General features: G+C 32.5%; 2 protein-coding genes across 2 annotated transcripts; both read left to right on the forward strand.

Annotated features, from left to right (window-relative positions):
- The first annotated feature begins 6464 nt into the window (after nt 1–6464).
- On the forward strand, nt 6465–7167 carry LOC145569265 (uncharacterized). The gene has a single exon (XM_081628627.1). It carries the CDS (start codon nt 6495–6497, stop codon nt 6975–6977), a length of 483 nt encoding a protein of 160 aa, XP_081484753.1. The 5' UTR covers nt 6465–6494; the 3' UTR covers nt 6978–7167.
- Nucleotides 7168–8807: 1640 nt separating this feature from the next.
- Nucleotides 8808–14033, forward strand: LOC145569266 (embryogenesis-associated protein EMB8-like). The gene is made up of 8 exons (XM_081628628.1): nt 8808–9256; nt 10482–10610; nt 10739–10870; nt 11829–11971; nt 12185–12282; nt 12374–12468; nt 12844–12897; nt 13569–14033. The coding sequence occupies exons 1-8, from the start codon at nt 8828–8830 to the stop codon at nt 13785–13787; spliced, it is 1299 nt and encodes a 432-aa protein (XP_081484754.1). The 5' UTR covers nt 8808–8827; the 3' UTR covers nt 13788–14033.
- The last annotated feature ends 680 nt before the right edge of the window (nt 14034–14713 follow it).

The following is a 14713-nucleotide window of genomic DNA, read 5'->3' on the forward strand; positions in this document are numbered from 1 at the left end:
CACGACTGTATTTGAGTATTTGAATGCCTGTGTATAAACACACGATAAGTGTATTTGTATGTAAATCTTACGTGTTTTAAAATTGTATTAAAAAAAGACCGAAATATCTTGTATAAGTATTTTTTAACACTATTTATTATACTGTAATATTTATTTTAGGTAAAATATACTCCCTCTGTCCTAATTTACTTGCAACATTTTGACTGGATACGCTTGCCGCTACATATGTTTGACCACCCATATCTCTTATTATATATTTGTAAAAATTATAAAAAGTTTTTATTAAGAAATAATACATTAAAATAGATCCAACAACATCTTACATGATTACTTTGACTTTCATATAATAACTAAAAAATATGGTCAAAGTCAGATATATGAATAGTGTAAAAAGTCAAAACGTTGCGAGTAATTTGGGACAGAGGGAGTAATTATTTGCAATCTCATTAAATTTATTTGGCTTTGTAATATTCCGTATCAATTTTTTCAATTTGCAAATTGGTGATTAACAATATTAGTTATTTTAAATATCATGTCTCTTGTTAAAACTTAAAACTATGTTCCCTTCACTTAATTTTTACTTAAAATACAACTTTTTTTTTTTTTGTTAACTAAATTTATTGTCGTTGAATTTTAATAAACCAATTTCATTATTCTTCCTTTTCACTCCAAAAATTCTTTTTCACAAGTCTTCGAGACATATTTTTATATCATTCATATATCCAACTTAATTATAATATTTCAAATCACCCATCCTAAATTAGCGGTTACATATTCTTTTTCCAACTCTTTCAAACTAAGGCCGTGTTGTTTTAAGTTGCGGTATGCTCTGCTGAGTGTAAATAAGCTACTCTGCTGACACCTGCTTTGCTCTGTTGGAATTTGTTCTGCTCTGCTCAAAAACTTAAAAAGGGGTAGAAAACCTAATTATAACATTATATCTTTTGTAAATTTTTATCACCTTTTCAACTTTATTTATTTATTTATTATTTTGAAATATATGAGTTAAATACTTGGAAGGAGGGAAATTTTAAAATTTAGGATTTAGAATTTAAATCTAATATCAAAGAAGCCTCTTACCAAGTGAACCAAACTTTATCTTGGGGGCTAAATTTAATTGTTTATCGAAGAAATGGATTAGTGTTAGCTCAAGTGGAGCAAGTAGAGAAGATAATGAATTAAATTAGAATGAGACCATGTCATAATAGTAAGTATTACACACATTGAAACACATAAATTACAAGTATTTAGAAAGAATTAAAGTTAAAGATGGGCACGGGCCCGGCACGGCGGCCCACCTGTGGGCCGTGGGTCGTGCCGTGAACAAAAATCTGGGAATCGGCACAGGCACGACACGAGGCACGGCGGGCGGCATGGTGGTCGACCCGTGGGTCGGCACGCCGGCACAGCACGTGGCACGAGGGCACGGTACGTGGCACGGCCCGGCCCGGCACGGCACTCATATTTTTTTTTATTATATGTATTGTTGTTTTTTTGCTAAATTAATAGAATTATTTATATAAACTTAAACATAATTAGATAAATAATTTATATAACCTTAATTAAAATAAAGTTGTTCAAAACAAAATATATTAACATAAACATAAATTAATAACATTATTTATATAAAATTAAGTTGTACTAAAATATATATATATATCGTTTTTTATTTACATTTTTCATAAAAAAAAAAATGACACGGTCTGGCTCGCGGCCTGGCACGGCACGGCCCGCCAGGCATGTGGACTGTGCCGTGCTTTGGGATGGGGTGTGCCAAATTTAGGCATAGCACGACACGGCCCACCGCGGAGCCGGGCACGCCCACCACCGCGGCACGGCCAGGCACGGTCCGCGGCGGCATGACACGACCCGTTGCCCATCTTTATATTTAAAGTACAATTACAAAATACGCAACAAGACAAAACGAATAAACGATCCCTCGCATATACAGTAAATGTAAAGTCCGTATACGGACTACGGAGTACAAGTTATCATTAAAAGAAAAAAAGGGCGGAATAGAAGCATGGTAGTGATTAGAAGGAAAATAAGTTCCGGCAATTAGCGCATATATCGGGGAATTCATCCCTTTCACACACTTCACTTTTATCACGCGTAGTTCCAATTTCCAAAACACCAAGTGGATCAAGTTCCCCTTTCTTTCTTTTTTAAGCTTTATTTTTAATTTTTTAATTCAAAATGAGCATACGTAAAAATTTGTGATTGATAAGGAAATCTAATGATGAAAGATGATGAGTGATAAAGGGGCCCAACAACTCCATCCATATTTGACTTCAATTTTTTTGTTTTTGATCGCCGAAGCCCTATATTCTACGGTAGTAGTAGTACAACTGTACAAGGATGCCCTTTTATTACTTTCGCTTTGTGCCGTCTTTTTGCTTAAATCCTCCTTCTATGTCTTTTCTTTAGCCCATTTTTTCAGGCCCATTTTTCCCCCTTTGTGTTCAACATTTGAATAGTACATTGACTCGAGGCCTCGAGGGTGAGCTAGTTGAATTGAAAGTTAAACAAAAATCTAACCGAATACTCAGTAGAGAATAGAGTTGAGATGATGCTTCGGACTTTTGACTTGACCTCTTTTTATCATAGTCGTTTTTCTTTTAGCCCTTCTGTAATGTATTTTCGCTAAAAAGATTTCAAATTAACAAGAATTAGGAATGACAAATAAGTAAAAGAAAGATTTATATTAAGATTTTTTATTTATTTATTGGTAAGGAGGATCCTGACCAGACCTCAACACTCACGGTTTTTTTTGGTCCAATATTTGCGGCATAGACACTTGGGAGTAGAAGAGATGGTAAAGGGGATCCCTACTCCAAGTACCCTCACTTTATAGAATTTGAACTCAAAATCGCTATGATTTGAGATGAGAACCTTACCAAGTGAGCCAAAACTTTGTTGGTAATTTATATTTAGATAAAAGACTTTAATTTAAGATAAAAGGGGATTTTTACTCAAGGATGGCAGGAAGAAGTATAATTTTCACAATGTGATCTAATTTTTTCAATTATACTTACAATTTGTTTAAATTTGGTTCATTTGTTAACCAAACAGAAGTCATGATCCAAGTTCAAAATTTGACCTATTCACCTAATGTTTCGATTCAATAACATCCTTGTGACTAGAGAGGTTATAGAGTTTATAGGCTATTAACAAGTAACAAAGACAATGAAGATATGTTTTGATACAATTATTGTCTTAAAAAGTAGGTACAACCCTTTTGGGATGTTAATTCACATTAGCCAACTTAAGTCCCATGGATAGCACAACTATCATCACAAGTAAAGTTATGGATGGAACTTTGTAGAAACTTGTGCACAAAACATAAAAACTAAATTTAATAAAGAAGGAAGCTTAACTTCATGATTTTTCAAGACGGCTAGATATCATATTAGCAATCACTTGTATATAAATGATGATCATTAAACCATATGCCAAAATTTTGAGATTCATTTCATCTATATCTTTTTAATGAGACGCATCTTAATACTTTTTCTTATATCTATAACTTTATAATCGCGTGAAAAACTTTATATCAAGCTCTATTGCTGTAAAGATCTTGATTAGTGCGTAAACCTTCAAGGTATCGATACAAGTCATTGAAGTACGCTTCAACATGTTGGAACTTCAAGTCTCCAACTTCAAGATCCTGATCTACTGAACATCTAAAAGCCATCATGAAATTCATGATTCATGAATTTAGTTCTGGATTACTAGCTGAATGTAGCCCAATTTATGTCCAGCCCAAATTCATGACATCTTCTCATAGTCCAGATTTACAGTAAAGGCCCAACAAATTATTAGTTTGTTGGGACATCTCAATCGCAAGTTGCTATTAATCAATTAATCATCAATAATAACATAATACTAAAACAGACACCAGGAATAACACGTGTCACACCCTGGTGTTATTTTTTCCCTCCAAAACTCTTCTTCCCTTTTTAGCAAACAATTTTTATTTTAGAAATATTTATATAATACAACTATAATAATATTCTAATCTTATATATTATCTTTATAATGATTGTATTTCTTAATATTTCGTGTTCTAATTACTTAAAATAGTTACACAAAATTTTGAGACCATTAATATATATATATATATATATATATATATATATATATATATATATATATATATATATATATTTTACAAGAATTTTGAGACCTTTTAAATAAGGGAGAATAAGCTATAATTTAGAAGGTTGAAATGTGGTGGAGAGTTAAAATAACATAGCCAAAAATATAATATTATCATTTAAATTACCATTATATATATATATATATATATATATATATATAGCGGGGTTCAATGAAAAAAAAATATTTATATTGGTGTTGATTTGAAATCTTATGAACCAATATAATTGAGTTAATTTTCTGTTAAATATTTCTATGAAAAATAAAGTTATTAATTTTTACTAAAACAGGTCATGCTTACATCGATCGTTTTGGACATATGTCAAACTATCATTAAAAAATTTTCCACTAATAAAGTATTTGATGTCAAGTTTAAGTTTTTGTAAAAAAAGATTTATTCTACTCAGCTTATTTTGTGAAAGTATATTGTATAGGTTTTTTTTTTTCATAACTAAATTAATTTATTAATAAAAAGACATACAACATTTACATTGTATAGTTTCTTAATAACATGCATTACTCCCTTCAAAAAAAAAAATAAATAAAAAAAAACAACGTAACATAATGTATATTATTTTTAAATATATATATATATATATATATATATATATATATATATATATATATATATATATATATATATATATATATATATATATATATATATATAGATATAAACTAATCAACAATAATATTTTTTTGGAAAAAAGAAAACTAATAATCTTACCGTTAGCGTGTCTTCCATAAACAATCTCAACTTTTGAAATTCCGGAAACAATCCCGTCTTTAACATGGATATTCCATCATCAATCCATTTGACCTACAACCTGTTAAAAATCTTTGTCATACTATTTAATTTCTCTTATATGCATTGCATTTGTTTATTTCACATGAGTTGCCTCATTTTTATATTATATCACAAATTAATTATATGAAAAAAGATTATTATTACGGTGCATTGCATGGGCACAAATCTAGTTTCCCTCCATACTACTTAAGCTGTCAATCGAGAGTCGGTATTAATATCACTCCATACTTGAGTTTTCAATTCTTTCACAATCATATCCATATCGTAATGCGTAATCCTGATCATAAGCTATTAAACTAATCAAAAATTCTTTTTTCAGTTTCATAATTGTTGAAGAATTACACGCTTTGGTTTTAACATGTGTACAACAATTCAAATTATATTTAACAACAATAACAAACCCCTATCTTTAAAGGAAATTAAATAATTATGTGTAATATTTACAATATAGTGATATACCAAGATTACCAACTTTAAATACCTGTCATTAATTAAAATTTAAAGATATTATTAATTAATTAAAATAAGATACTCCCTTCGTTTTTTTTTATTTGTCTCATTTGAAATCTTGAGAAATGAAATCTAAATACTCTGTAATTTAATGGATTTTCAATACTTCAAAGCATAGCCATGTGCCCATGTTTAATGTAAAATCTTAGGGCTTGTTCACATGTACTGAACTGAGTTGAACTGAACTGATTGAAGCTGAAATGAAATGAATATTTTATGAGAGAAGGAAATTAGGAGCTGAAGTGAACTGAACTGATTGGAGCCGAACTGAATTAAACTGAACTGAAATTAAGCTGAAGTGAACAGACCCTTAATTTTCTTCTGTTTATCCCATTTGTATTCGTGATATTTTAATTACAATATTGCATTGACAACCGTGTAAATACCAATTGAGACAAACATTTTAAAATATAGAGATTACTCCCTCCGTCCCATAATTGGAACGTTGAAGTGAACACGTACTTTAAGAAAATTGCAAGTAGGTCCATTTAAAACATTTATTTATTATATAAAGAATTGTATTTTATATTTTTATATTGTAAGAAAACAAAAAGTATGGGAGGTAGGGTAGGGAGGAGAGGGCAAATATAGGATTTAATTGGGTTTTGGAGTTTTGTGGTCCCAAAGAGAGTATAGAAAAATATTTTTTATTAATGGTCCCATTTTATATGTAGTAACGTGTATGCCAAATATTTTGAAATGGACGAATACAATAACTATGTCAAGTATTATGGGACGGAGATAGTATTAACGGAGAAAATATACTCCCTTTGGGAAGCAAATCAAGCTAATTAATCTAGACATGTAACTTGAATTTACGTCTAAAAATTTGAATATTAGGTGAGCTACCATTTAATTTAATGAGTCGACACATTTTAATTTGTTCAACCTCCCCCTACCCAACTAAATATCTCACCTTGATGCAATATTAGTAGAAATATATACCCCTCCTCCCTCTTCTCTTCTTCCACACATCATCCTTCTTCCATCCCTCAAAAACACACATACATACCCAAAAATGGCAAGCACTACCCTACAAGTGAAAGACGAGCGAGCCGGGGCCGAGATCGTGTACGGTGCAGAAGAGTGCCAAAAGCAATCCCATGAGCTCCTACAAGAGATGGGGTTCCCTAAGGGTGTAATGCCCTTAAAGGATCTTGTAGAGTGTGGAAGAGTACGCGAAACCGGGTTCGTGTGGATGAAGCAAAAGGCTCCCTCCGAACATTACTTCGAAGAGAGCAAGACACTAACTAGCTACGCTACGGAAGTAACGTCGTATGTAGAGAAAGGAAAGATGAAGAAGATGACAGGGGTTAAGAGTAAGCAATTGTTAATGTGGATTACTATAACTGAGATGAGTGTTGATGATCCTTGTTCCGGTAAGATTCACTTCAAGACTGCTGTTGGTATTGGCAAGTCTTTTCCTATTACTGCTTTTATGGATCCTGAAGAGAAGGTTAAGTACTTGGAGAATAAGAAATCTGATCAGAACAACAAGTGATTGGTTTCCTTTATTTGTTTCGATAAAATTCGACTATATGCTCGAATTTTATCTCCCGTTTTTAGTTAATTTATGTTACGACTATCATTTTCTATGTTTTATGTATGTAATATGGTATTGAGTTCTTGAAAATTGAAGGTTGAATGAAGCCTTTATTTTTTCAAAAATAAAATGACTATTTGAACTTTAATGGAAGCCGAGGATCGAGTATAAATTATACTTGTATGTCATTAATTATCTTATTTTTGTTGTTCCAATCTCTACATTATGATAGAAATCATGTTCTTCACCAATATAAGTATATACTTGTATGTCATGCCAATTACAAATTATATTTTCCTTAATATGTTGCACCAAGAGAAGATTTAGTCATTAAGCAAAGACTTTGAATTGAACAGCGGAGTACGGAGTACCAATTACCAACCAAGCACATTTGATAGGGGTGTTGCAAAGAATAAAAAACATTAATTAAGTTGGCTATTCAAGTGGGGAAATATATGGGTTGGCCGGTGGGACTTGATGGCTAGATAATGCCATAATGGGATAAGAGTATGTACCCAATGCTTCCCAAAATAGCAATACCAATGGAGCATTATTGAGACGATTATTTATTTATTTATTTATTTATTATTATTATAATAATTGAATATTAATAACTATTAATTGAGACAATTCTAATTTGTACTCACAAAACGATTATAAAGTATATTTTATCTTATAGCCAATCATCAACATTAGTCAAAGTAAATTAAGTAAATAATGCAAAAAGTCAAAGCGTTTCACTATTTTTTTTTAAAAAAAAGAAAATATATTAATTTGATAGACAAAGGGTCTGTTATAATTTCAGTTCAGTTAAGCTCCAATCATATTAGTTCAATTTAGTTCCTAATTTCCTTCTCTCATAAACAATTCAATTCAGTTCATTTCACTTCACTTCACTTCAGTTCAGCTCCAATCAATTCAGTTTAGTTCAGTAAATCTGAACATGCCCAAAATCAATTTTATAGTCTCCATCACCAACTAGTTAGCATTGTCACCTTTCCTCAAAAGAGAGTTAGCATTGTCACCTTGCCGCTCCTTTATTAAAGCTTAGCATACCTTTCATATCAATCAACACGTTTTAATTTTGATCCTATTCTCATTTAGTCATTTGTAGTCCGTAGTATTTTCTTGTGACTCACTCCCTTCGTTTTTTTTAATACTTGTTCCATTTTTTCATGTACGGAGTTTTAAAAAAAATTGAAAAAACTAATAAAATATAGAGGTATTGGGGTAGGTGAAAGAATAAAAAATTATAAAAAGTAAAGGTAACTGAGAGAATTGGATAAGAGAGAATATAAAATTAATAAATATGATTGATGTTGGGTCTACTAGTTGATAGAAAGAAATTAAATATTGTTAAAGGTTTTCAAATAAGGAAATAGAGTAAGTATTTAAAAACAATCGGAAATAAAAAAAGTGGAGCAAGTGTACAAAAACGGGGTCAGTACAAAAAACCATGATTATGTGAAGTTTTGTTAGATATGAAGTTCATTTTCATCTTCAAAATAATCAAAGAGATTGATATTTGATTATAAATTTACAAAATTTTGAAATATGTCATGAAAATGATATTTTGTAAAATAATAATTACTACCTCTATTAAACATTAATTACAATTTTAGAATATTTTATATTTCACAAATAACACCCAAAGTTGTAACTAGTATTTGGAGGTAGTAGAAAAAACGAACCAATGCATGACGTGGACAAACCAAGCCCGCTTATTCGTCAATTATTTTTAAAATTAGTTTGATACTTTGACTACATTATACTTTAACTACTCCCCACAAAACCAACCACCCGTGTCCATGGCCCGTCTAGACGCTCATTCACTCTTCCGTTTCCGACACTTTCCTTCCACCTTCACCACCACCACAACCCACCGTTACCTCCGCCTCCACGTCACTCAATCTGACGTGTCATCTTCAACCCAAATGTCAGAAAATGGGGCCCCACAAACAGTTCAAGTCCACCCATCTCTCGAAGTCATCGGAGGAGGTCGTGACAAGTATTTACCCGCTTTGAAGAAGAATCTGGAGCACCCTTATAACCCGTTTCCGTTAATCGGGTCAAACCGACACGTGGAGACTATTTTTGCAGCGTTTTACCGGTCGTTACCGGATGTTAAGTTCCGGCGTGAGTGTTTAAGGACTAAAGATGATGGTGCTGTTGCTCTTGATTGGGTTGCCGGTGATCATAATAAGCTTCCTCCTCTCTCTCCTATTCTCATTTTGCTAGTAAGTTGATTTCCAACTTTTAATTTATAATTCTAATCTTTAATTTGATTTAATTTAGTCTAATTAGTTAATTCTATTACTAGTAAATTACGTAGTATTTGATATAAGTTTAAGGGAAATTGGAGGTTGTCCAGTTTTATATTATACACCCGTGTGTACCAATTGTCGTAGAAATTAAAAAATTGAGTTTAGTAATGTAATTTACAGGACATATGTAGTACACCCGACTGTATGATAAATTAATAAGGTAGTTGGGTCTTGGAACTAAGGTGGAATTTCAAATTTGGTCTTAGTTACTTTCAAATGTGATTTTCTAGAATAATGAATTGTGTTGAAAATGGAAGTTTATGTGCCCAAATTTCAAATGCCATCTTTGCTAAGTGGGTGAAAACATCTAAAAGAGTGTTTCTTACTCCTTAATTAATGACCTCTTTGTTAGCTAGGAATTTCTATTTTTCTCTGTATGTAGATTGCTCTTACATTGGTTGAGAGAATGAGAGCAAAGTCAGCAAACTGACCAAATGAGAAGGGTAAGTAAGAACTACGGTGTTTCTTGCACATAAAGAAGGAAAACTAATGCACGTATATGAGTTAATTGTCGCATTGTTCCAACCCATTAGGATATGACACAATGTTACTGAAAGTCGCATATTTATGAATCAGTTTACTTTTAAATTATCAATACTCAACCTTAGTACGGAGTACTTAATTTTCTAGCACATGACAACCTTTTCCGGACATAAGTCATTAGTAATTGTCATATGGAAACATTAAAAGTACTTGCTTATACAGAATGTAAGCTATAGTGTACAACCAAAACAGACTCTGCTACATAATTACTAGAATTCTGGTTGCTGGTTTCTGACTTTGATGTGCATCTGATGAGAATATCTTTCATCATAAGGGGATCATAAGTTCATAATGTGTAAGTGTAACAAGCAAGGTGTAGTAGAAATTTCTAGCTGACAAAAATTGAAGGAGAGCATTAATAAAAGATATTAATGAAAATGTGTAAACTGGCAAAGGAAGTGATCTTACTGATAAATTGAGTGAAACTGTTTGATCCCACTCTTGTTCCAACTGTTTGATTTCTTTTTTCAAACAACTTTTATACCCATTAATGGAACGCCGTGTCAAGGACTATTGCTTAAGTAGGTTGGAGAAGAGTGTTGAGAATGATGAAGCATGGTAATAGAGATTAATGAATAATGAACATATTGTGCAGCCAGGTCTTACAGGAGGAAGTGATGATACTTATGTCAGACACATGTTGATTAGGGCCAGGAAGCTGGGTTGGCGAGTGGTTGTCTTTAACAGCCGTGGTTGTGGTAATAGCCCCGTTACTACTCCTCAGGTAATTTCTTCCTACTCATCATGTTCAATTTCCTCTCCCCCTTTCCAAAAACAGAAGGAACTATAGAGAGAGAAAGAAAAAGATTGATACTGTAGACTTTGAAAGGATATAAGTGTTGATATGGGCAGTTTTATTCAGCATCATTCACTGGGGATCTTACTGAAGTGATTGCACACGTCAGTGGTAGATATCCGGAAGCCAAGTTATATGCTGTCGGCTGGTCTCTTGGAGCTAATATACTTGTGCGTTACTTGGGTCAGGTATGTTCGATTTCATTATATGCTTTTAGATCGCTGACATGATTAGTTACTCTATTAGCTCCTTCAATAAGTGTTATTATGTTATTTGTGCATTGTTTTACTTCATTTCTTTACACTTTCAGACATGTATGTCCTCAAGATGATGCGTACAATGGCATCTAACATAAAATGTAGTTCCTTGGTGAGGTTAAGGAAATTGTAGTCATAACCTAGATTAGTCAAATTCATCAATATGTAGGACTGGCAGATAGTTTCTCAATTGTATACAGTAATAGCTTCAACACCTGTCTTTTAAGGAAATTTCACAGTAATTGCAACATTATTGGATTTCGCTAGCAGGCCTCTCTTATCTTTCTCCCCCTCCCCCCTTCTTTTGTAGTATTGAATGGAGGAAGACCATATTTTCTTCACCTTATTTTAGAAACTTATGAATTAATCTTGTTAGAATTAGATACACCAAACTAAAAAGATTCAAACCACATCAACATTAAACTTCTTATTTCCATTTACTTACTATTATATATCTCTATTTGGGTATTAATAAAATTTATGAACATGAAATATATGGGAAATATGCATTGAGATTGTTTATACTAGATTCTACTTGAAAATGTTTCTCTTATATAGTAGTGTAAACATACAATAGAAAGATTCAGACCAACCCTTGGCAAAACTGACCTTATTAGTCATGCTGATCTGTTATCAAAAGTTGTCAATTTTCCATGCTGATGAGAATAATAGGTGTATCTCTTTTACATTCTTTACTTTTCTCTATCAACTGTAAGTTTTTAAATGAGTATTATGTGTGTTTGTTGTGAATCGGTTTTGACTGGAGCTCATGTTCATTTGCAAAGGCTCCTGAAGATTGCTGCTTACCATTCTGTGTTTTTCAGCAATACTGTTTATTTGTTTTAAATATTCTCAGTTCTCTCTAATTACTGTGTTTATCCTTTTGTAGGAATCTCATAAATGCACCCTTGCTGGAGCTGTGAGCCTGTGTAACCCTTTCAATCTACCAATTGCGGATGAGGACTTCCACAAAGGCTTTAATAATATTTACGACAAAGCATTAGCAAATAGCCTTAGAAGAATATTCAAGAAGTAATGACAACCTGCGACTTTTAGCTGTCTCTTTATTGTTATATATATACTCTCTTCTCCCGAGAATAATTGTTACTTATACTATTTGAGATGTTCGATGATGTTGAGCAACTTTTGTTAGTTTTTTTTTTTTTTTTTTTTTTTTTTTTTTTTTTTTTTTTTTTTTTTTTTTTCAGAATTATCTTTTATAAGACCAGTTTGCTTGCTTCTCAGGCATGCAGCTCTTTTTGAAGACATTGGTGGAGAGTATAACATTCCAATGGTTGCAAATGCAAAGACTGTAAGGGAGTTTGATGAAGGGCTGACTCGAGGTCAGTATGATTCTCATCTGTAGAAGAAAAATTTTCTTAATGCAATTCGTTATTCATCTCTAATTTGATTGCCCTATCTAATATCTTGCAGTATCTTTTGGGTTCAAGTCAGCTGATGACTACTACTTGCATTCAAGCAGTGCAGATTCAATTAAGGATGTCTGTACACCGTTGTTATGTATTCAGGTAGTGTTTTGTTGACATGTATGCATCTGTGTATGAGAATGACAGAAAAGTGTAGGGCCTCATTCTTACAAGCACTTAAACAAGCCGACAATAATGGGTATAAAAAAACTGAATGTAAATATAGCCTTTGCAGCTTTGCTGCAATTGCAAGTACAGTATGTTACAATAAAGAAGAGTGGAAAGTACTTGAATTAGTGATGAGGGAGATACAAGGCGTATGCTGTATATATTCTATGTCTGTATACTGTATATATTCTATGTCAAGAATATGAAGCCTGAGTGTGGAAATTGAGATTAGGACTGCATAGATTAGTGGATTACTACTTACAGGAGTCAATAAACAATATGAACTTTCATAATTTGCATGTTTTGCAGGCTGCAAATGATCCCATTGCTCCAGCCAGGGGTATTCCTCGCAAAGACATCGAGGTTTGTGTTATTTTGCTGATTTTGTTAATTATTTTACTCCTTTTTTTTGAAAAAAAAAAAAAAACTATACAGGTTGGTGTGTTTTTGCACATATTCTCATCTCCTATACTGAGAGTTGATGAATTGCTTGTCTTTGATTGCTTATATTTTGGGTGTTAATTTTGGATCCTTGTGTAATGGTTATATACTGCATCTTAAGAGTTGCCATGAAATTCATACTACGTACTTTATTAGTTTTTGAATGTTCCATACAGTTAGTTGGGATAGCTGGGTTCTTTTCACAAAAAAAAAAAAAAAAAAAAAAAAAGTTGGGATAGCTGGGTGTGGTCTCTTTGCTTTCTATGAAATACAAGTATATTCATACTACCTAGTAGCAGATCTACTATGTGCTATTGTGCTGGGATAGTGGGATGTGAATTGACGGCTAAGATTATGAAATTTGCTATTTGCTACTTATTATTTTTTGCAGCCCCTTGATATAATCCAGTATTGAGCATAATATTGAGCTAATATTGTTGATTTCACTGATCTGGTGGTCTGATCTGCGCGGGAAATGAGTTTGCTGTTTGCTTTTTTCTAGAGCATGTGACTATTTAGCTCTGAAAGGTGGATGTTTGTATGTACAATGGTGATCAAACTGTCCTTTATCTAACTTTGTTTTCCTTTATCAGGAAAATCAGAACTGTTTGTTGATTGTTACACCGAATGGTGGTCATTTGGGGTGGGTTGCTGGTAATGAAGCTCCATTTGGAGCACCATGGACGGATCCATGTGTGATAGACTTTTTGCAACATCTTGATAGGAGATTGTCCGAAATCTCATCGTCACCTAGCCAAATGAATGAGGCACCAATGTGTACTGAGGGTGGTTTGGTAGCAGCCGAGGTATAGCTGGCGATTAAATGATTGCTGTTTCTGTGTAGATTGTTAGCATTTTGCAATACATAGCTTCTGTAAAATCAAATTGCTCAATTCTTTCTGATGTACCAAAGATTCTGTAGATAGTTTGATTCCTTCACTAGACTTCCTTTTAGGAAGCTCGAGGCATGATTTATTGGCTGATACGATTCCAGCAACCATTGTGTAATCCTTCCTTGCTTAATTGCAAATGACCCAAGTGTTAGATTATTTTGGAAATGTATTGAAGTTTGCATTACAATATGATTATTCTGTTTAGTTTGGGAAGGTAATGAAAATTAAAATGATGATGTAACCATTTCATTAAAATTGGTTACTCTCTGATTGTGCTGTACTGTATATAGGTGAACAAATGCACACACAATTAAAAGCATGCTAAATTGCTAATACTTTCCTAGCCACTGCTTTCTGTAATTTTTCAAGTGAACACTATTTTAGTAATTTATTTATTTTTTATTACCAATTTGGCAAATCATTCCTGCTTTCTGTAATTTCTTTTTCTCTCTTATATATGTATATTTTTTTGAAAGTATAAATTGGGCTCATTGTATGAATAATGAGCTGTAAAGAACAGAACAGTACATCAGAAAGTATAAATTGCCCAAAATTTCCCTCCATTTAAGAGAATGTTTCCAAAACTTTGATAAAAATGGAAAAAATGGGTTAAGCTAAGTTTTGCAATTGCTTTTACCAAAAATAATTAGATTCTCTTCCTGATTGATTTATTTATACAGAGTAAATTAATTCCATTATCTTCTTCACTATCACTCTTTCAGCTCTGATCCTCCACTTTTATCCTTCTAATTTCAGTTTCAAAACAGAGTAACATAAAATGGCATCAATCACCCTTATGTCTACCGTCATCATTCTAATGATCTTGGCAAATTGTAAGTCCTCTT

Source organism: Chenopodium album, chromosome 11, assembly GCF_948465745.1.
Source record: "Chenopodium album chromosome 11, dcCheAlbu1.1, whole genome shotgun sequence".
NCBI classification, from domain to species: Eukaryota; Viridiplantae; Streptophyta; class Magnoliopsida; order Caryophyllales; family Amaranthaceae; genus Chenopodium; species Chenopodium album.